The sequence below is a fragment of the Acipenser ruthenus genome, chromosome 5, assembly GCF_902713425.1.
Source record: "Acipenser ruthenus chromosome 5, fAciRut3.2 maternal haplotype, whole genome shotgun sequence".
NCBI classification, from domain to species: Eukaryota; Metazoa; Chordata; class Actinopteri; order Acipenseriformes; family Acipenseridae; genus Acipenser; species Acipenser ruthenus.
Genome location: NC_081193.1, coordinates 78694961 through 78720054, shown reverse-complemented (window position 1 = coordinate 78720054; position 25094 = coordinate 78694961). Strand labels below are relative to the sequence as shown.

Below are 25094 nucleotides of genomic sequence, written 5' to 3'. Positions count from 1 at the left end.
TGCTGGAATTCAAGACCAATTAGTACACTTTGGGCCTCATTTACGAAAGGGCACTAAACATTATAGTGCCCCATAATTGCAATTAGTGTGCACGTTCATGATTTTCATATTTACTAGGGCTGTGTTCGAAGGTTTGTTTGCTAGCCAGGAATTGGAAGATAGATTTAAACCTTCGAGGGTTTGTCAGGTGGCTTTCACGCACTGTGTTTTATTCACACATTAAATGTCACTCGCACTCGCACTCAATTGTGTAACGCATATTACATAAATAGAAGTTGTTGTATTAAAATCCACTACCAAATCATTATACATAGCAACTCTTTATGTGCCGCTGCTGTGTAGGGAGCAGGGTATAGTATGCCAAAGCACTGGGTGGGGGTATCTATAGCGGTTGTAGTGCTTCAGTAAAATATGTAGTGAATACCTCGTGTACAAGACAGTGTAAGAGAAGTGCTATGGTAGAGTATGTTTGAAACATACAAAATATACGCTAACACTAATAATTTTAATTTAGAAAACTGAGCACAGTCCGCCCCTCCCCCCTCCAGCTTGTGTTATCCAGAGGCAAACCTTTAATTTCTTCATTCGCCACCTCGACAGCAAAGCGTTGTATAGCGTAAGCTGTATTGAAAGAAATGTCTCGAAACCCCTCTGCTGTTTGGGATTTTTTTGTTAAATGCCCAGACGACTGCAAGCGACTGTTGATGTATCATGGTGGCACAACCAATCTCCGGGGTCATTTGACAAGCGTAAATTCATATTATTATTAATATTTTTAGTAGTACAGTGCACTCCATTTATAAAAATCACTGATATAAGAATCATCACAAAGCTATCGGCTAAGCCATTTCAATCGAGGTGTCATTAACTTTAACAAGCAGTTAACCACTTGACTTATATACTTAATTCGTTGAGGAAAAGCAGCTGTGGATTTTTCGTAGGCGTGCACATGCAGGAACTCGTGACATCTAGTGGTCAACCTGTTACACTGCAGCCAAGGAACAAACGCTTATCATTCTCATACTAAGTTCGATTCTGCACCACAGTAATCATATCGGTCCGCTTTTAAGAATCATCCGCTTATAAGAATCAAAACGCCCATCAGTGCAATACAACCACATAAGCGCTCCTATAAGCAGCATGCTGGTCACAGAGAAGGCAAAATTACTACCAACAAATGTATCCAGAAAGGTGAGGCAGATTTCAAAGCAAGTGCAGGCAATTTTACTAGGAACGTTTTAGTTTTAAACACAGCACAAGTTTTTTTTGTTTTTTTTTTCCAAGATGAAGGACGCAAGCTGCACGGATGCATTTTGTTTAAAACAAGCACAACGTTAACCCAGGTTTTCATGGACGTTTAAATCTGATAGTTATGATTTCAATGGTAACTTAAATGTAGCATTTTATTTCCATTTACAGTACTGTTTTAAAGACTTTAGAACCATAACAATATGAGTATTGCATTACTGTGCTGTCTCCTTGTATTATTCGCCAGATTGAGGGTGTAGATAGCGGGTGTCCACATTTAATAAAACCATTGAAAATTCAGTTTTCAGAGTTACGAACATTTCAGACTTACGAACAACCTCCATTCCCAAGGTGTTCATAACTGAGGTTCTGCTGTACTTGCATTAAAGTTTTCATATAGAGCAGTGAAAATTACCTGTAAATAACAGGTTATATTAAGCATGAATAAACGTGAATTACTGTCATAATTTCTTAGATTTTATTTTATAGTTTATTACATTGGTACAAATAATAGAGTATTATAAGTATTATAATTTAAAACAACCTGCTCCACTACAATTTCTAACTCCACTGGGTGCAGTTTTACTTTGCGTTGCCTCCCCTCATCAATTAACACAGCAACATATGTGAAGGCTACACTTTCTCAAAATAGTTTCATCCCACAAACATATAGCTAAAGTACTGATAGCATACTTAGTTGGTGCATATTTAATATTAAATATCATTGATGTTCTTGTCATAAAGGTTGGGGTTGTTTACACCTAATTATCATACTGTAAAGAGGGACTACCATCCTTGTTAGTATAGTAACAATGCTACCACAAAAAATCGAATCTAATCTGGTTTCATAGATCTTGAACTATCTAATTCAGTGTCAAACAAGATAATCCCAGATTAGTGCTGCGAATCCAGCCCAATATCATCATCTAGAGTATTGCAACAGTATCAACTAGATAAAAGAACATTTAACAAGCTCTTTGCATTGAATGGACCGTACATGAGGCACTAACTGGGGTGCTGGGCACCATTCTGAAATTACTTCATTAGGAATAAACACTCAGGGCTGCTTAAAATCTTACCAAAACTGTTGACTTTAACCTGACACCAATCCACATATTTTGTACGTATACAGGGAACCAAAGGATGTAGAGAATGCCCTGGCAGAAGCCCAGTCTACTTACCCTGATTGCCCAGGAGCTTTCACACTTGACCAGCTTGAAGTTCTTGCCCAGGTTGAAGCTGTTACTGATGAAGCAGACCTTTAGGATCTTGACATCACTCCCCTCCCCTGGCATAAGCTTGTCAGGGGGTCTGTCCGAGAGCCCGTCTAGACTGTGACCCGCATCGCCCATGCTCCTTGTCACGGTGTTGGTGTTTCCTGCCATTGTCCAGCGCTGGTCACTGCAGTACCACCACCATCACACCACCCCCCTGCAAACAAGGGAAAAGAGATCTCATCCATAACTAGCGCTACATTTAGAAATACTTCATAACTTAAACGATAAACGTTCTCACTATACTTCTGCAATGCCTTCAAAAGGTTCTTACAGTATTTCTAAACAAGGGCAGGCATGCAGGATTTATTCAACCCATTAATTCATCAAGATACGGCCAGTAGACCAGATTGATGTTTTGGTCAGTCCCGCTCATACCATTACTTATTATTACTTTAGTCCAACCTGCAACCACAACATAAATTTAGAATGTCTCCATACTGGTATCGTAAAGTATTTTTTGAAAATCAAAGAAACAATGTGCATCTCTTAATGTAATTAAAAAAAGCAACAAAGAGCAAGCACATATTTATGTAACATAAAGGTTGACTGTTCCTTTTTTTTAACTTTGCATCTGCATATTAAAAGCTTGCACTTGCTTGCACAAATATTATATCAGTTTTGTGAGAACTACATGCCAGTTGGCGCCTAGCTGGCATGTGAAGCTGACGTTTGAGATCTCAGCTGATGGTTTACCATCTCAACTCAGTCATCAAAGTACTTAGCTTCCAATATAAAAACATATCTATAGGAGACAGTGTGGTCCAGTGGTTAAAGTCTAGGGGCTTGTAACCAGAAGGTCACTGGTTCAAATCCCACCTCTGCCACTGACTGACTTGCTGTGTGATCCTGAGCAAGTCACTTAACCTCCTTGTGCTCCATCCTGAGATGTTAAATCAATGTCCTATTGTAAATGACTCTGCATATAATGCACAGTTCACAGCCTACCTCTGTAAAGCACTTTGTGATGGTGGTCCGCTATGAAAGGCGTGATGTAAAAATAAAGATATTATCATTATCTACATAGTATTGGCATAAAATAGTATATTGTGGTACAGGGATTTTTAAATGGGGGTACACGCGTACCCCTGGGGCACTTCTAAGGGTCATAAGGGGTACGTAGGACGACTCAGAAATGCACAAATAAAAGTAAAAGAAAATAATGATCATGAATTGATTTTTCTAAACCACTGTGTATAATTATTTGATATGTGTTTAGCAGCTAAAGTGAACCGCAGATGAAAAAAAATGCGCAATTTCAATTGAGTGGATTTCCATTCTGATATATACTGTAGGTTAAGCAGGCGTCTGGCAATTGCGCCTATGGAGCATGGAAGGTCATCCGGATCACAAACGCGTTATTTAGAACACGTTTCAAATATTTAGTGCACGTTTTAATTTGACTTTAGTACGTGTTGTAATTCTAATTGTTACGCATACTTATTTAGCCAATCAGATCACTGAAAATGAAATGAGAACCAATGAATTTAAAGAAAATAGTACATGTAATAAATGATCCAATTTAAAGTCGCCTTACATCTGCCATTCCCGCCCAATTCATGGCGGTATATGGACTTGGCATTGGATAAAGTCTAGTGAAAGATGGATAGACCCGGACCCAAGTAACTAATATGTAATTTTAAACAAGTGTTGAAAGATCTGACTTTAAATCTCATATTAGCTATATGGTAACTCATTATTTTAGTGTAAAACTGAAATAAATATAATGAGAAAATGAAAAAAAAAAAACGATTGTGTACATTGTTAATATAAACTGACCCGTGTCACGGTCAACATTGTCTGTCTCAAGAAGTCGGCAGAACTCAGCAAATCTATATTTGCACCGCAGAAGAAAATCTCTCGCCGCCACGATTTGCAATTATCCTTTATTCTCATTTTTTTTTTTAAGTGTATTTCATGTCTGAAATTAAAAAGGTGTTATCCCAAAGATTGGCTACTCTTGTAATTATGCTGCATGACTGTAAAATGACCAGCCCCTACGTAGAAAATGTGTAGTTAATTTACATTTATTTAGAACACATACTATTATATGTATTCTGATTGGTCCAAATCAAGTACTACGTGTGCGTTTTTGACCCGAAAGGCCTTCCATAATGGAGAGCGCTCTGTGCTGCTCATGATCTTTGCTGTTGTATGGACCGTGTACAGGTTTTAAATTGGGATTCCCACGGTATATGGGATTTTTAAATGACTGTTTCATAACCTCAATAACGTCATCATTTTAAACTGTATTATGAAACGAAATGTACTAGATGAAAATTAATGTTTTGGTAAAGCATTAACGTTCCTTTGATGTTGTAAAGGAGCTTTTCCTGCTTAACAACTGTTCTACTGAAGAACACAACACTATTGGGAAATATAAATAGGTGAATACTACCAGAAAACTTACCAAAAAAACACACTCCCAATGTACCATATGTTTTGAAAATACAAACTTGAACAACAACTTAGCAAAAAGTGCAACAGAGGTCGTCACACCAACTGCTACCTTCTAGGAGTGTTAATCGCTTAGAGTTTAAAGTGTAAAGTGTCAAACGTTTTTAATTTTGCTTAACTGTTTAAACTTTGTCAAAAATGCGCAGGTCAAATATTAAGAACAAGAGGGTGTCTCCAAATAACTGCTACTCTGCTTCTACTACTGGTGCTGGATCTAGCGAGGAGGAGGTGGGGCCCAGACAAACAACAATTCAAGTACATGCTAGTAGTGCAGGAAATGCGATAAAACTCGGGCTGAAAACATAACACAGGACTTCATTTTATTATCATTTGTATTTACTGTAATTCTCGTTCTTACCGCGAAAATCAATGCCTGTCTAGTGGCTTACTTCTTGAAACTTTGCGTCTCCATAAATCAATTCTCTGTAGAACGGAATATAAAATAAGCGCAATTTACTATCGATCACTCCATACCATGCGAAAGAACATGTTTGGATAGGATTCTTCGGTGCGATGCCAATTACCAGAGTGGTGCTTCGCACAGAATGCAGATTTCTTGCTTTCATTTCATTATTTATTTTTTGCAGCCCCCCTAAATCTGCCTAGTTTGCCTTCCTCCGGGTCTGGAAGCACAATGTTTCTGCATTTCTTAGATGTATAAATGATCCGGGAAACATAAATAATAATCACTCATACTTTGACGTTTTTTGTTTTATTTATTACCGCGGCTGCATTTTAGTAACAGCAATAGCAGCTGGTTGAATATGTTTTCGGTGATCTATGCCATCGTATAAAATAATTGATGGTCTGCATTGGGGAAAGTAGCCACACTTCATGTCAAAGATTCAAACAATATACTGTAGGTCAAGCCACAATGTGTCATTGATTACTATCAACTCAAAAGTTGTGAAGAAGCTCTTTATTTGTATGCTGTACATTACAGCTTTAAGATGTGTTAAGAAAACACATGCTTGCCAATGAATATTAAAAGAGAAAGTCACACCCACAGTCACTTCCCTTGATTGTGGAGCTGTCTTGCGGCAAAGCACTGGCATCCTGCCAGCAGTGGCTACAGTGTCAGTTAGTTAGATTACTCACCCTGTGATGCTGGATTTTATTTCACTTTTTATGTTTCAATCGTTTGCTCGTATTATCTGTACTGTCTCCTACCCTGATTTGAGCAGTGGACCAAATTATTAGCTTTTGTTTCAATCCCAGCTCATTATAAAAAAGAGAAGCCTCTATACTTTAGCTATGGATCTGTGTCAATATAGTTTCTGTGTTTCAGTGCCAAATGTTGATAGTGGTCCACATTTATCAAGATCTTTATTCCTACCAGTGCACACATTTTGGATTTTTTTTTTTCTGTCAAAGGACAATCAAACTGTGACAATAATCTGAAGAAGCAACTCAGAAGGTTTGTTTGCTAGTTTGCTACAACAGAACTGTATTGTAGAATTAAGAGTTTGATTTTCCTTTCACAAATCAAATTGTTCAAATTCACTAGCATAAAAAATGTTGCTAAATCTATGGCCAAAAGTTTTGCATCACCCAGAATTTTAGGATTGAGCTAAAATAAAAATAAAAATAAACTACAGTAGTGCAGTATTTCATGTTATTTTCGAATATTTTTGTCATTTTTTCGTTAAGTATATTCTACTTGTGATCGTAGCTACTGTGCCCTTCACTGCAACGCTATCAGTTTGAGTCTTATAGTACCTCTGACACTAGACTGTACCTCAAGAACCTGCCCTTAAATCTTGCAATCTATTTTGCTGTTGTTGTTAACAATTCAAGTTATGATACTTTCCTGCATTGCTGTGTCCCTTATAATTTTTTTGTTGTTGTTTTTTTTACCAGGGTACCTTTGGAATCTGTACAGTGCACTCCGTTTATATAAATCACTGATATACGAATCAACCGCATATAGTGATCAAAACCACTGGGACCAAATCATTCCTATACTAACCATGCTAAAATACTCCACTTGTAAGAATCAAGCAAATCCGCTTATAAGAATAATTTCGGGGCAAACTGAACACTGTGTCAAGTGCAATGACGTGTACAGCCAATAAAGCTGTTTTTGAATTTGAGTTTGATCAAATCTTGCGTGATTAGGCACGTACGCAGCATGGATCTTGCAATGACGCAGGAAACACTGCATTGTTTCTAATCAAACATGACTGCGCCACTGCATTGTGCAGGTATGTTTTTTTGTGTTCTCTGTTAGTGAAAATGTGTTTCAATAAAGTGAATACACATGCATTGAATACATACTGAGTACAGCAGTGTTACTGTGTGATATGCATGTAGAGGGAGGGGGGTTGCGTAGCTTTGCATCTCCACTTGGTGAAAAACTGAGATTTGCATCCTAACTGAAAATAAGTTAGCCACAGATGCTTAAATGCAGTGGTAGTCCTGACAGTAAAATACTGTACTGTAATGTCATTTTAATTCAAAGGCCATTACACATAACACCGCACGGCAGTTAAACTAGGCACCCTCATGAGACGATTGCTTCTCACGTATACTGTAGTAAAATAGGATTCTGCAGCCTTGAGTAAACATAATCGTGATCATATAACAAGTTGCTTACCCACGAGGACATGTTTTGATTGTTCTGATGTATTGTTCTCAGTGATTGAGCACCATTGACATTTGTATAGTGTATTTAAACTGTTGACGCGTGGAGGCGCTTTTGCTAATTGTAATGTGACGTGGCCGAGGGCAGTGTAAATGATCAGGCTGGAGTCTTGATTTACAGTTTAAAACCGGTGTTGGTTTTATTTTTCTTACAGTGCGATGGGGAAACAACCGCTAACAACGCGGAACTACACATATACTGTGACTACTTTACTTATCTGCACAGTATCGTACTGGAACAAACAGATCTCTTACTCGCTCTTTGGTTTTGGTTTCTTTCTCTTACTTCTGCACTGCACACACGCTTCCACTTCCTTACTCCTCTATACCCCCATCACAAAGCTATCGGCTAAGCCCTTTTTGAGGTGTCATTAACTTTAACAAGCAGTTAACCAATTGATTATCCTTAATTTATTCAGAAAACAACTATGAATTTTCCAGAGGCATGCACACATGCAGGAACTCATGACATCTAGTGGTCAACCCATTACACTGCAGGGACAAAGCTCTTATTCTCAAACTAACATACTGATTCTGCAGCACTTCACCACAGTAATCATATCGGCCTGCTTTTAAGAATCAACCGCTTATAAGAATCAAATCATCTGGGACGGATGTGATTCTTATAAACGGAGTGCACTGTATAGATATATATATATATATATATATATATATATATATATATATATATATATATATATATATATATATATATATTTTAGCTCAAAGAGCCAGCTGCCCAACGTTTCGATATGTTGTACATATCTTTCTCAAGGGAGCCTGTGTTTGAATCCAAACATTGGAGGTATTTATAGGTTTTTGACGGCATGACAACTACTTGTTATTGTTTACATTCAAATTCATAATTTATTCTTACATGATGTAATGGTGTTCTATATATTGTATATATATATATATATATATACAGTCAGCGCCTCCTCATCGGGATACTGATAATCGCTTAAATGGGATACAACCCTGGGAGACGGTTCTTCCCAATGCTATTTATGTCGTTTAATTGGGACGTCACTTCGTTTAATTGGGATACAGTATTTTCTAATCATGAATGGAGATCACTTTTCAGAGCAAGACAGGTCGCGTAGGACAGTGCAGTGAGTAATAAAGTAGTAAATCACGTTGAACTCTTGAAGGAGCTGGAGTCTCCTGTGATTTCTCAGGCTGCTGTGGCAAAGAAAGTTGGCGTGTCAACATCGCAGGTGCCTCGCCTTGTGATAAGATGTGATTTCATCATTTTTCATTACATGTAGAAATAAAAAAAAGTGATTAATTTTGTTTAGGAATAAAAAAAAAACATTGATTTAATCATAATGTGATTTAATTATTTTTCTTTTCATCAAGAAACAAAAAAAGAAGTGACAAATAAGGCAAGTCTTATAAACGAGATTTAGGCTAACTTGCCAACCCCCATCCTCTCCCCTGACCATTCAGTTGACAATTCTTCAAGCATTTTTTCTACCATACCATAAATAAGGATCAAGACAGCCTTGTACTTGAACCCAGACAACAACAACCAAAACCAGTGCATGCTCATAATCACACATAATTGCACTGACATTCTAATATCTTAAAAAATGCATAACGCATGGTTTCACAGAACCTGATTAACACACACATACTGTACTCTTCTGACATTGTGTCCCAAAGATGCAAAGACTCTTAATGATTTTAAAAACAAAATAATCTTTACTACAGCAACCCTATGCAAGTCTTTCAATTTTATTTACAAAATAAATTTGCCTTTTACAATTGGGAGAAGTAAGCTAAGTTTAAGGAAGCACTCCTCTCCTCAGCACCGTCCTGATCTATACTGTGTCTTTTCTTCTGTACATTCTTGTACTAACTCGAAATGATCCCCAAACAGCCTGCATGTCAGCACATGAGTGTTCCTGAGCTTGCGATATCCTCTCTGCAAGACAACACCTAGCAGCTCAGGGAAAAAGAGGACCAAACACAGAGAACAAACAGGGGCTACAACTCTTTCAGCACTTACTTTGAGTTTATTTGAATTATCGTGCCGTTATCCTTGTAGCGCCCATTAAAAAGTACCAGATAACAAAGAAATCAACAACTGTGATAATGATAACTCATGGTTCTGGGAATTTTTTGCAGTGTTATGTAGGGGTGGGTAAAGGGTCTTGAGTACTAGAGTACTCGAAATAATTATAATTACTCGAGCACTCATGTATTACTTGAGTACTCAGACATTTAAATAATATCTCTTCATGAATGTAAGTTCAATATATTGTAGCGACCCAGTCAGTTCAGGTTGGCAGACTATTGTTTCATCTGGTCCTGCGTATTCACATTATCTGTATTGTTCTGGGGTGGGACCATAACACTAGTTTCGGTAGTGTGGGTGTGTGTTGGTGTGTGTGTGTGTGTGAGCCACTGTTGGGTGCGTACCATGTCATCTAGACGCCCTCCGTTTCCTGCTTTGAGCCTCACGACCAGGGGTCGTTACAATATTTTATTCACATATACCACCTTAACACTAGCCACGGAAGTCATTTTGATGGGTTGAGGTTTTCAAATTTAAATTGCTCTGCCTGTCTGAAAGGTATGCGGTTGTCCATTTATGGTTGTCCATATATATATATATATATATATAGCCACAGCAGCAGCTCAACCTGATTTCTGTGCTACACCGAATGACACACACAATAGCTAACACATGTTACCTTCGTTTTAAATAAAAAATTACTTTCGTTTTTACAGTTTTGTATGTACATATACCTGTTTACACACTAGTTTCTTTTGAAATGTTTATTTTATTATAGTTTTTCATTTTTTGAAGTAGTGCTTTATATGTGGTAAGTTAGAAAATAACCCCTTTATGTTTAATTGTTCATTTAAACACAGAGTTTCGGCTGTGCAGACGTTTGATATGAGGTGCTTGAATAAAACTTTTGAGTTATATCGGATAGTTGTCTTTCATTTTAATATTGATGTTGTTTAAAATGTAACGTCATAATGACTGTCGGCGTCGGTTTTAGGTATGAGTATAACCGCGGCGGTTCTACTGTTAACGTGGTAATTTTTGTGGTGCATATGTAGAATAATATTGTCTGGCATTAGGTTCGAATACTTGAAATTTTGAAAGCTCGAGTACTCGAGCACTAAACGATTCGAAATTCCCACGCCTAGTATTTCATAGACGATTCAGGCATGTCTCTTTTGTGCTTTCAGTCATTAGATCCTTTTGCATGGAAGGCCTCGGTTGCAAGGGTGTGTGGTTCTTTGAAGACCCAGATTCAGTTAAAATGTGTTTGCCCACTGATGATGGGAATGAAAATGCAGAGATGAGAGCCTGGCTAACAAGATTTAAGTTTTGCACTGAAAGTTCCAAACCTCCCTTGTCTGGCAAAAGCATCTTTTTTAATTAGACTCAGAGCCTTAAAACAATCTCAGTCAGCAAGAGCAGAATGGCAAACTCTATGGAACAGAGTTAATATGCCATTTATAGTAAGAAAAAACAAAAGTATTTAAATAAATAAAAAAACCTAATATAATAACATTAAGTAAATGTATGAGCAGTCCTAAGTTTTAATATTCAAGGTTGCATTTGCTGCCAAGTAGGTGCCTAATTAAAATTAACCTGCAGAAGCCTGTAACCTTGGCAGAAGCAGGCATCTCATTTAATTAGCTTGAAAATGATGCCATAATTTTTAAAGAACTAAACACAGAGGCTAGGTATTGCAAATTAGCAAAAACAAAAGGTAACCCTTTTTAGACAGAACGATATTTTAATGATTTTATTTGATTGTGCTGTTACTAAGCATAGAGGTTTTAAATAAAAAAAAGTATTCTGCTCTAATAATAGAGTGGCAAAACTCTCTGAAGAGAAATAATATGTTTTAAGTAAATGGAAACAGAATATTTAAACTAACAAGTGTTTTTGCTTGTTTAAGGCTCTACTGTAATACAAATAGACTGTCAAAGCGAGCATTTAATTTAATTTAATCAATTCAAGAATTAGTTAAGTTTATAAACAAAAAGTCTTTCAGACATTACAATATCAATTAAACTTGTGATTTACGGTGGTCTGCGCAACCAACCAATCCACTTTTTAAAGCATCTAATAAACCGAAAGAGACTCTACTTGTTTACTAAAAAGTTGTCTGGACATATAGCAAGCCCAGTGCACGAACAATCCACTTACAGGAGTCTGAAACATCTCTGTCCTCCTTAAACGTCTCCCCTGAGTTTAAGAGTGTGCTCAGAGCATATACTTTATCAATAAAAAGAAGAACATGTGGAATCTGACAGTTAGCATTATTGTACAGTTGATCATATCATTCTTATTGCTTGACACTTTTTAAATCGTCTATAACAATGGTGGTGCCATAATTCATATTTAAACCTAGGGCAAGTAATTTTGCAAAAAGACAACCTTACTGTGACAAATACTGGGACTGGTTAACAAGTCGGCTGTGTTAAATGATTTTCTTAACTCTCTTGATCTGCAGTGTTGATAGACTTAATGATCAAAGCGGCAGCTGATCTAAACACTCATTGAATTAAACTGCTTGAGATGTAGCTTTGCCAACCTGGCGCAACTTCTCTCTGGTCTTTTGCAAGAATTTCAAAAATATGAAAATGGGTACGGCAAACAGAGGGCACAGTAAGAGTGACAACTCTACCTCCCCACTCAGCAGCATGATGGATAATTGCCAATATTTTCAAAACGAAATACTTGTGCAGTCTGGAGACGTGTGTGCGGATGGGGAAACAATGTCTTCAGACTTCTATTCGAAACATTCGTCAAAGAATCTTACAACATTTCTTTTAATGTTACAACACACATGGAAACTGAGTGAATCATTAGTTCTCACTGTTGTATAAGATATATAGCCGAGTCTGGCATTTATGCAAAACACAAGCAGCTTGAGTTCATACTCTTAAAGATTACTGAGCAGATATCTTAAGTCACCAATTAGATAATTACTATTTGCTCATTGCTGTAGTGTCATCAATAACAACACTTTGAATTCCAATACTGTAGCAGGTTTAACATAAAATAAGATTGATTTCCTGTAATCAAAGAAGCTCTGCTGTGTTATTATTTCTGTGCTGTCTGTGGTTGTGAGTTTGTATTGGAGCCTTTTTATCAAGACATACCGCAATGATTTTGTGCAGGCGCGAGAGCGGACTGCATGTCTATACACTAGAATCACTAAGACATCACACACGCATCACCACCATTATTGTATCATAGCAATGAATAAATGCTTCCCATTAACAAATAAGACATTGTAACTCATTTCCTGATTCTCTCACTGTTTACGACTGTGATTTGTAAAGTAATTTGTCAATCATATGTTCAAAACAGTGTAGGTAGTGAAATTCTCATTCCATAATTTAAAGACATTGAAAAAGACTTTTAGTCGAAACATCTTTCACTGAATTTATTACATTTCTTTAAGTAGTCTAAGTTGAGCAGCACTGACTGTTTAATAGTTCAGGACAATGAAATGTGTAAATAATGAGAGAGGAATAAGCAAGGGTTGAACAGGAATTCGCATTCAAAATAAAATGTTTATAGATAAAATACATGTGGTTTTATTTACTAGGTGGTGACATTATGTTATATATGGGTTTAATCCAACAAACAAAAAATAAATAGCTTTCTCTAAAAAGAATCAAGAACTTTTGTAAAAAAAAAAAAAGAAAAATCCTTGATAATGTTTTCGGCTGCCAGAAAAAGTTGCCTAAAAGTTGCCTCGCAATATATCATCCATATTGTAAAATGTCACAAAAATATAAGAGTTCAAAAATCACACAAGCTACCCAGAAGGTTTTGTAGTTCTGTGCCCAGTGTCACTGTGAGCAAATACCACAAATACATTATCAGCTTTTCCACAGAAGCACCACAGCCAGTCCGAAGGGACAGCTAGTACAATAGTGTGCCTTTGGCTGAAATGTCAAGTGAAAAATTGCCCATTTCTCACCTGCGCCTTCTTGAAAATCTGGAGGCATTCTGAGCGAGGTTACGAAATGTTACGCATTCCTATATATGTGTTATATCAATATAATACCAGACCACAATAACAAACTCCCCTCCCCAAATATATGTATTCACTCTTATTTACTTTCTTGTCATAGTTTGTTGTTTTATTACATTCAAAGAGACACAACATGTTTCTCTCCATACAGTAGTAACCTGAAACAGAAAGACAACAGGAAACCTTCATAGTGACCAGCAAACTTGAACTAATGTTTTACCTTTATTTGGAGAAGAAAAATCCTCCAAATAACAAAATCTCCTACTAACCACTATTGGTTTTTAAATTCTATATTTTAAGGGTTGGTAATTCTATATTAAATGCCTACTGTACTTTCAGAAAATATCATAGCTATACTGTCGGTTGTCTGATGTTACCAGGAAAACAAAACAACATTCACAAAAATGTAATGTCCTTTTTAAATGTTGTGTATAATCCCCTAGTGCTTCATGTTGTACTGTAAAGGAAATACCTGTATACTGCAGTGTAAAATATAATTTTGAGGAACTGATGCTTCACTAGAAAGTTAATATGATATGTAGTTTTTTTTATTTGAAAATGGAATTTGGTGAAATGATTTGGTGAAGTACAGTTCTCAGTTACAGAGAAACCTTGAGAGTTGGGATGGCATCCCCTCTCGATTTGTGAAATTAGGGGCATGTCAGCACAAGTTTAAAAGGGAGATTGGTCAAATCATCACTAGTATATAACTTTTTGCATAGCAGACCAACGTGACCTCTGTACTCATGTCTGACTCAACTTAGTCAGATAGAGGAGGAAGCTCATTTATACTTTACCACAGCCTGATCTGAGCGTAATCATGCACTTCCCCACATCCCATCCTTAGCCATGTGCACAGTGCTGTACAACTGAGCATAAAAGACCCAGCTTAAGTAACTAACGTGCTGTCTGCTGTGCTAAAAGAGCTGGACTCCATTAGATGTTATACCGGATTACAAGTGGTACTCAACTTCTACAGATAATTATCTATATAAATATGCAATTCAGACATCCTGTATGTGTTCTCAGGTGTCATGTCAACTTGTGATTGTGACCTTGATTGTTGATATAGGTATTATCAAATGCACTAGAGCAAACATGCAGCAGTCACTTGCTCCCCATTCATTTGTTCAAATCTGAACCATGAAATATAACAATTACTCTTGTACAAGTTTTATAACAAGTTCTGACCAAAACAAAGGCCTCAATGCATCAAAATCCTGATGTGGTTACATTTTGCATTTATTCAATACATTGACTTCTGCTTTTATAGAATAAACACCCACACATGCTAATAACCTGGAGGTATCAGAATCTAGAGGTATATGAAGGCATCTGTCTGTCTGAATATCAAACTTAGATTTTTACATGTGCATACAGTAAATAAAGTGATATCAGTCCTGGTGGTTTACTTTTTCATCTTACTGAGGGCTCTTATTTTGAAGCTACAGCCATGACACGCTTGTTTAAAATGGTACAGTAGTCCCTCACTAATACAGACGCCGTTATGCTGTACATTCGTATATGTCGGACACAACTTATATCCCCCAATAATATCCAATTAAGTTTTGACTTTACATTTTCATGTGCCTTTGTGGCATATGCATTATGTTGTTTTGAAAGGAGGCACATTTAAGAACATAATAGTGAATATATAGATAATATTTTAATAAGTCATTAGTTGATGTATAAATGACTAAGATATATAACTGACGTTTAGGAAAAGGGTTTAATAGTAATCATCTTAGCACCATTGCTACAGCTTTACCCTTGCAAACCAATACCCAACTGAGGTTGTGCTACATTTTATAAATACATGAAATATAAAAATCTGCAGTGTCAAGCTCAAACTGTATTGCAGTATTCATATTGAACTTCCATTTAAATACAGGCTGCTCTGAGTCCATCAGAGGTCATTTCACATGTGTATCTCAGGAAAGGATTGAATCCCATTCGTCCTAAAACCAAAACGAAAGTATCACACACATCTAAAACAGGTTAACTTTATGTAAGACAAGGCCATTTTGCAGCTCTGCACTTCTTGCATGCAGTGAATATGGAATAGATCCTGTGGAGTTAGTCACACTGCAGTCTCCAGTTTATCCACAGGCAAGAGTGGGCAAAAGCCAGACAAGCAGGCGTTTGCTCTGAAACCTGTGTACCTGTGTTGCAATCACAGCCCCATCTCAGCACGTGTGTCAATTTTGGTTCACTTCCTGTATCCTATCATTACAACATAGGCGTGGAAATCTTGTTTGTGAAATTCATCAAGCTGCTAACAGGGAGTATTTTATGAGTTGATTTATTAGTTGCTATGTGCTTAACCTTTTTAAAGATTCTAGAGATTCTTATATTCTTATCTAACCTTCAAGCGTATATTTGGCACTGTTGACAAATCTGTAAAGAGTAAGTAGCTTGTTTACACTGCTTTAGATTTTTTATTTTTTTTTATAGGTCTGGCTTTTGCTGTTCCAATATTGTGTTATTACTGTTTTATTCTAAATCTTCCTTTACCTGGCTTTGAGCTTGTCTGGAAAATCCCTAAGTGCTGGGACTCAATGCTTTCCTCGTTCCATTCAAATCGTGTGACAATGTAACATTCCAACTCTCTCAGTCCCTCCTGCTTTCTCTGTATAGACTGTATGTCTGCAGAGTAGTTGGAATGAGGAGGGATGTTCAGTCCCGGCACATAGGATACTCCAGACAATCTCAAAGACAGGAAGTTAACTGCAGAATAAGATAGCTCAACTTCAGAGAAACAGAATGCAGAACCACTCGGAATGACTGTAAACACCATTGAACAATGAACACAGAATGCAGAACCACTCGGAATGACTGTAAACACCATTGAACAATGAACACAGAATGCAGAACCACTCGGAATGACTGTAAACACCATTGAACAATGAACACAGAATGCAGAACCACTCAGAATGACTGTAAACACCATTGAACAATGAACACAGAATGCAGAACCACTCGGAATGACTGTAAACACCATTGAACAATGAACACAGAATGCAGAACCACTCGGAATGACTGTAAATACCATTGAACAATGAACACAGAATGCAGAACCACTCGGAATGACTGTAAACACCATTGAACAATGAAGACAGAATGCAGAACCACTCGGAATGACTGTAAATACCATTGAACAATGAACACAGAATGCAGAACCACTCAGAATGACTGTAAACACCATTGAACAATGAACACAGAATGCAGAACCACTCAGAATGACTGTAAACACCATTGAACAATGAACAATCATAAATGGACTTTGCCACCAGTAAATTACAAACAAAACAGAGTGGAGAGGAAAACAACAGAGAAAGAAAGACATTGTGTCAAATACAGAAACAATAGAATACCAGCAGAGGAAAAGAAACCACAAAGTTATGAAACAAGAAACAAGGATGGGCATTGCAGCTGAACATGCGTCAGTCAAGCTGTCATGTTAAAAACGGGAGACTGCAGATAGTCAGGACTCGTCAGAGACTGTGTGAGTCCCTTCTGCGCTTTCCTTACTCATAGATACTTCCTTATATAGATGCAATTTATTGCTGATGTTCTTTGATGTCCCCATCCAAGTACTGACCAGACACTACGTTGTTTAGCTTAGAGATCAGAATAGGTCAGGCTCCAATCATTTGATCAGAACAATCGTGGCTCTAAATAACACCACACTGTTTAGAATCCCAGTGTTTTAAAAGGACCTACTACAGTAGGTCACAGTTCCTGAAAGTGCATGTTAATATTTTTTGTGGTTAGGGATTCATAGAGAGCCAGTCTAGTTATATCCTAGGGGATTTGTAAGCAGAAAGCTTAAATTCGGTGAGGATTCTGAAAAAACTATTTTTTGACACGTTATTGATGCTGTGCTTAAACTATAATTATTTGTGTTACTTCTGCCTCAGTATTTTTATTTTAAAATACAAATTAGGGTTTGGAGTTCATTATAGGTTTGTAACTTTTAACAGTTTTATCATTTTATTTTTTTTTGTTTAAAATGTATTGTTACTAAACAGATGTTCAAGTCTATACTTCATTCATTGTATCCTGTTTTGATCACACATTAGAACTGCATGCATGCAAGCGAGTAGATATCAGCTTACTGTTACCATGACAAGCCTACTCAACACATCACACACAGTGACACCTGCCTATGAATGTAGCTTTTTCTTTTAAGTTCCTGTAAATTGCAGCTGTTTAAAAAACATTTGACATTTATACAAAAACGGATGATAGAGGGACCGGTCGTATAAAGATCAGACATCTACTGTACAAAGGGGGCAAGTTATATGTAAGGGGGCAAGAAAGATGTAAGTTAAACAAGACACAATAGGGGCAAAATACTGCAGTAGAAATTAGAAGCAACATGAATACAAAAGTGTTCCCCATTGAGGTCAGTGGCAAAAAACTTTGAAATAGTTAGAGATTGTTAACTATATCACTGTGACTAGGCACAATAATGCTATTTTCTTATTTTTGCAATGAGATGCACGAAACAGGGTTTAAAATTTACTGACAGGTTGGATCTGGTCATCCAAGTTTCCTTGTGATATTGAGTCACTCCCAAATGTATTTTAAAAAGAAACCATTTGAACAACTGCTCTCGCTTTACTCCTTGTGTACCTTAAGGGGTTAAGAATTATATGTGGTGGGAAAACCACAGCCATCAGTGTGCGGAATGAAAGAAAGCATCTACCCGATGTATTGCCTTCAGCATTTTCCCTGGTGCATTTAAAGATAAAACAAGTGAAATGCTGGGTGAAGGAAGAGACCTCGGGAATTGATAATAAAAGATATATGCTTATAACTTAGAGACGAGTAAGGAGATTCCCCTTGGCTCGCGGAGAGCAGCCCTCGCAGAGGTGAGACTGAAAATAAAAATTAAAGTAGCTAAACCATTAACATTTCCAAAATATGTGCACTATCAACCCAGCAACAACCGGGCAGAGGAAAGGATGCCAAAACCGGCCAGCCCCTAGGACTGCTAATGTGAGAGGCCAGAGGCCTGGTGTCAGTATTGATCCCTAGATTGTCCATTATACTTACCAGGGTAAGAAACCTCAGACCTTATAGCTATGGCTTTAATTAATACATTTAACTAATTTAGACTGAGTAGGACATAAAGTGTTTAAATATATCTTAAATCTGTAGCTAAGTGGCTTTCTAAGACCAGAGTTGCATACTAATACTTAACAAAGAGGATAAAATGATGGGGAACTCTGTGATTTCCAGGTGTTTGATTCAACCATAACTGTTAAACTGAACAAATGGAACCTCCATCCGAAAACACTTCATTATTCCTTAAGAATTTTTTGAAAATGGATCTGAAATGTTCTTTTACCTGACTGGTCGAAATTAGGTTTCTAATCCCTCGTAAAGGGCCTTGAATGTTATCCTTCAAACTACGTTTAATCAATCTGTTGTAGAATATGTAAATATTCAATTTGTATTCACCGTTTTTCTGCTTTGTTTAATAGAAACTTTGGTCAAGTGCAGGCCCTCTGAATGTTGTCTTTCAAGTCTTGTAGACTAATGGCTGCTTCCTCGGTGTCCTATATGTTCAATCTACCTATTTAAATTGAGTTTAGCAAATAAAATAAAACATTTTGAGAAGAGTGTTTCGTGTGTCAGCTGTGATTCAGTAACCACAACAGCAATAGCAACTGGTGTCCAGGTTGGATGTCAAGTTTAGACATCAAAGAACTGGAAGTCGATTGATTACGTTCAGTAACTTTATTACAGCACATCACAACCACAAAGCAGGCTCTGTGCTCTCTTCTCTAACAAATGCATGCTTTTAATGTTATTGAAAAAACAGTACAGTCAGCATTATGTAGGCTCCTAGATATTTTTAATTACTGTAACATTCTAGGACAGGAGTTGCCCATGTCAGGTGTATTATACTGTATAAGGGACAAAATCAAAAGTGCTCCCTATATCTGCAAGCATTCCCTAGTACACACATACACACACGGAGAGGATCCAGCACAGTATCATACAGGGCCACCTGCCTGTTGCCAGGTTGTACAATTTGCAAAAACCACATGAAAAAGGAACTGCTCCTGCTTTAAAGACCAATCGCAAACTTGGATAAAAATTGAAAATGTTTTGTGGTCTATTCTCAGCCACATATAAATCCTATTCAAATATTTTGGTGTAAAATGAAAAGGAACACATAGCACAACACTTTTAAACAGGAAGCCTTGCTTAAAAAAATGTAAATAAAGAATTTTACAGCAGCCTTGGAACTTACCCCATTTTTTAAATGTGCTAGTATTTTTTTTTTCTGTTTCCCTCTGTCTAATCTAACAAAAAAGCATCTCTCCACAATTCTACAGAAACCACATGTTACATTTAACATCAAGAAGTTTACACAAAAGGATATGTTTTATTGTGAAATGAAACTACAGGAAAACACAAGTCAAGTACACAAATGTTTTAGTCTAATCTCATGACTATTTTAAATCCCTATACATTTAATAGCTTTTCCTGTGTCATCACATTTAGTGAAAGGTACAACATTGTGCCACCCTCCCCAGCATTAGCACAATAACACTTTTTTTTTCTGGATACCACAGAAGGTACAACTTGTTCCAGTTTATGACCTCACATTTTTCTTCGTCATTTCTTATTTGCCTTCAGCAAATTCCACTCCAACAAAATACGAGCCTGGTTTCAAATAAACAGTTTTTGTACAGAGGCATTCAGGATTAAATAAGGCTTACAGTGAATCGTACAAAAGATAACATACAACAATACACACACAGGCTAATTATTAATCAGGATAACAACTCTCTTATCAGTATTGGTAAATCATCATGAATGAGTGATAACTTACATGATTACATACAAAAATGTCTCACAAAATCCAACAGCAACATTATCTTAGTTTTGAAAATGACACCGAACAGTTAAAAACAGGAACACAGACTATTACTTATGACCACCTAACAGGGCAACTGCAGATCTCAATTATTGTATTAAACTTTAAATGAAAAAATGTAATGACTTTAAGGACTGTTTTTAAGGAATGTTTAGTAAAGGACTATTTTTAATTGGACCGTTTTATTAATTAAATCAAGTTTGCAGTTCCATGTTCACCTGTTTAGAGAGGGTTTGTTGGTATAATGTCAGTTTCCAAAGCGCTGTCTGTAAGGTTTTGGTAATGTGATCCAATATTTGATTTATCAAAACAGACTGTGCACAGAATCCAACAAGCAACCCTTAGCCTCTGTTTTCACAGACCCCGACCAGTACTGATCCTGGATTGCTTTACTTTACCACAAGTTATTTAGGAGCAGATTAATGATAGTAAGTGTCAGTGAAAACAGGAATTTTTACTACACAGATAAATCAGACTATGTGGGCTGTATGTGCAACCAAAATAACAAGCTTTAAGTGTAATAATATTGTAGAATATGTATACAGTATTTTGACACATTAAAAAGAAAAACCTATTTTCTACTGTCTGGAGCTTCTTTGGCACTAAAACGCACTAAAACTCTTAAAAACAGAAACACTTCATAGGAGCAAAAACAGCTATGAAAAAAACAAGATTGAATTAATACAATAAATATGAATAAACACCAAGGGTTTACTGTCTTGTGTAACACTGAGTCCTTTTTTTCTGTCTGTACTTGGGGTTAATTATAACAGGGCTGTCAAGTGATAAAAAAAATAAAATAAAAAAAATTGTGATTAATTTTGAGATTAAAAAAAAAATCTCAGTTAATCTTGGTTTTAATCACATAGCTTGATTCATGGGTTTGCAGCAATCTTGAATTTCTTAAACAGTACTGACAGGTTTCATTTGTTGTAGTACTGTTGCTGTCTACAGCAGAAAAGCTACGTGAAAGTGTATTTTGAGAAGTGAAAGCATGTTTAGCATGCAGGTGGTACAGCAGACACCTAGCACTTCTGTGAAAGTAGATACAAGTAACCCTCTTTCTATCCAATGAACCATCAAAAATAAGATTCCCTACATAGTGCTTTGCTACATAATACAGTTCACTGCCTTCACTCAGTCCTGGCAGGCACTAAAATGGTGACGCAGGAAATAAATTAAGTTATGTTAAGAGGGACAAGACAGAAGTGCAACTAACGCACGTTGAAAAAATTAATCTCCCACAAAATTAACGCGTTAATCGCAGAAGTTATCTGAGATTAACTGACAGCCCTAAATTTTAAGGCTTATCAATACTACAATTACTTAATAGCTATTTACAGATGCCATTGGCTCACTGCCTTGCTAATACTTAGCAAATGTAATTACTATATTATTAAGTATGAATTAGTGACCTTGTAATTATGTTATATGCACAATGCATCACCAGAAATATTCATTATGTATGCTATTTTAATTAATACAATAAATTATAAAGTTTTTTTGCAATTATCAAATAAAAGTTGTTTTTTGTTTTTTGTTTTGCATTAGTAATTTTGAACACCAATCCACATTGTCGTTAGCTTGATTTATCTGATTACTATATGATTTTTTTTTTTTTACAGAAATACCTGTTGATTTTTTTTTGCTTAATTTGGATCAATTTGCAGTTTTCCATCTCTTATTTAGCAACATAATCTTAAAGTCAGCTACTTAACTTTTAGATTCATATCCTTCACTACCAGAAAATACAAGTGTATTTGGCACCAGTTACTATAACTGTTTTCATCCAGATAGTTTTCAATCATCAAAGATTTATATTTTTAGTTATTATCATACAGTGTATATATATATAAACACATGCCTATTTGGCCAGTAGGGGTCATTCATTAAATATTTTCCCTGCTTAGAGAACGCTTGTCCCCGAGTGTAGAGCAGCTGAGCAGCATATATCTGAGCTCAGCAATGAGACTACACATCCCGAGGGAGTCGTACCACTAGTTGGGTGCCATTTGTAATACTTTTTTTTTTATTATTATTTTAGTAATTATATTTTATTTTTACATTCACCGTGGTCTGGATTTGAACTGCTGATCCTTAGCACTAAAGGCAGACACCGATTTTTTTGTTTTTGTTTTGTTTTGTTTCGTTGGTAAATCCTGTTTAAACCAGAAAATTGCTTGTGATTGTGGTTTATTTAGCTGCTAATAATTACCTTCAGGGTCTTACTAACTTAAGCCCAATGTGATGAAAGCAAATGTGGGTGGGATGGATGCACAAAAAGAATTTTGCATCTATGGCCAGAGTAGATGCACGTCCAAGTGCCCCAGGCTTAAGACTAACTATACCTTAGGGCTGTTCAACAAATCAGCACATGAACAATGAAAAAAAAAAGAGATTCAAATCAACAGCCCTGGTCCCCAAACAAGAATTACAAACTAGAAGCTGAAGCAACTCCCAAACAGCGGATCGTCATACCTGAATCAACCTGAATCAAAACACCAGGCCATTTATGCTTCAAAACATCAGAACTATGCTCCATGTGTAGACTACTGTATATTATACTAGCACACAGAACTATTCCCATATTGTAATTACACTGTGAATATGAAGTCATTACAAGAGACTATGTCTGTATAACTAGGTACTACTGTAAAATGACCAGCTCCTATGTAAAAAAAAATGCATAGTTCATTTACATTTATTTAGAACACATACTATTTTATGTATTCTGATTGGTCCAAATCAATATGTGTACTAGGTATGCGTTTTTGACCCGGATGGTCTTCCATAATAGTGTAGCGTGCACGGGGGTTAGGGGTCAGGGCTGGTAGGTGACGCCAGGTAAACATGAAGACAGAAGCCCGATATCTGCTCCTGCAAGGGATCCCGGCTCTTTTGTACAGCGGTATCGGCGCTCTGCTCTAAAGCGGGAGGTCCCGGGTTCGCGTCTGACCTCGGCCTGTAAGAAGCCCCTGCTTGCGGGTACCGAGGTTTGCCAGAAGTACCGAGGTTTGCCATAATTTCAGACATGAAATACGCCTTTAAAAAAATATATATAATAGGGAAAATTGCAAATACATTTGCTGAGTGCTGCCGACTTCTTGAGACAGACAATGTTGACCGTGATACGGGTCAGTTTATATTAACAATGTACACAATCGTTTTTTTTTTATTTTCTCTATATTATTTCAGCTTTTACACTAAAATGTTGAGAAACCATAGTTAATATTAGATTAAACTTGTTTAAAAATTCCATATAAAGCCCCTTTCACACTGGCACTTCCACCCAGGTCCAGACTCAGGTTCTGGCTACCCGGGTCACAATCCTGTGTAGTGTGAAACCACGTACCTGGGTCGTACCCGGGTTAACCTGGGTCAAAGTGTGGGTCAACAAACAGCGTGAAGGTTTCACTTGCATAAGGAACGTTTTTGTTTATTCCATTTAGCCATATTTTTGTGTTGCCTGAGACACACCATGAGCCAGATTGTAGCAGGGATGAAGAAATATTTGCTCTAATCAAGATTGACACCGGTCCTGACCCGGGTAGAGCATGCCAGTGTGAAAGAGGCGTTAGTTACAGTGGGGTTACCACTGAATTAACGCGATTTCTGGCTCTGAAACCGCCAGTTGATACCCGTCTCGGAGGGTCCGGGTGTATCCATCTTTCACTAGACTTTACCCAATCGTCCATATATCGCCACGAATTGGGTGTGTGGCAAATTTTACAAGATTTTTAATTGGATAACTTTTTTACACATACTGTTTTCTTTAAATTCATTGGTTCTCATTTCATTTTCATTGATCTGATTGGTAAATTAGTGCGTAATAATTAGAAAGGCAACACGTACTAAAGACAAATTAGAACGTGTACAAAATATTTGACCCGGATGGCCTTCCATACACCACATACAACCTTGTGTCAAGCCAAATACAGTATCTGGAATGTTGTGTTTTTTTAGGGAGGGGTTTTTTACGATTAGTCGAAAACTAATCATTTAACCTTTTACCCATGTAAAACAAAACTAGTTGTAAGCACTACTGAAACGTTTGAAATAACAAAATAAATACTGTACTAGCTTACTGTAATATTCTATCTGCATGCGACCAGAATAAAACGCACAACCGTCTCTATGCTGCATTCATCATGAGTATACACTACTTGTCTTTATTTGTTTATAAATACAGCGACTTTTTAATTTTAATTTACACAACAAGAAGTTCGTTCCCTTGGGCAACATAAAACAGAGATACCATACTGCTGCTGTATTAACTTCCTACTATTCATTGTTCCGTTTGCATACTTTGAAGTTTTTTTCTCTCTGTAGTGACTTGTTTAAACATAGCAGGTAGCACTAGACGAATCCTGTTGCACAAAAAGTTTTTGAAAAAGTTTGGTATATTATTGTGTATTCGATTGCAGTCAGCTTACCTAAAACGAAGTCACGTCGTATTCCTTTTCTGTTGTTGTTCCGAGGGCAGGTGAAGGAACTGTTTTTTTTTTTAAATGTTTTACTCCAAGGTTGAGTGTCTTCGAAATTTGAAACCAC

At 36.8% G+C, this 25094-nt stretch overlaps 1 protein-coding gene across 3 annotated transcripts in view; it reads right to left on the bottom strand.

Moving 5' to 3' along the window:
- The window catches only part of ptk2ba (protein tyrosine kinase 2 beta, a), a 60014-nt gene extending 34920 nt beyond the window's left edge, over nt 1–25094 (bottom strand). For all 3 annotated transcript variants that reach the window (XM_034004512.3, XM_034004514.3, XM_034004513.3), the window contains exons 1-2: nt 24977–25094; nt 2430–2679 (exon numbers count right to left, since the gene is read on the bottom strand). In XM_034004512.3, the coding sequence (XP_033860403.1) occupies nt 2430–2633 (204 nt within the window). In that variant the 5' untranslated portion in view covers nt 2634–2679; nt 24977–25094. The remainder of the gene's footprint in view (nt 1–2429; nt 2680–24976) is intronic.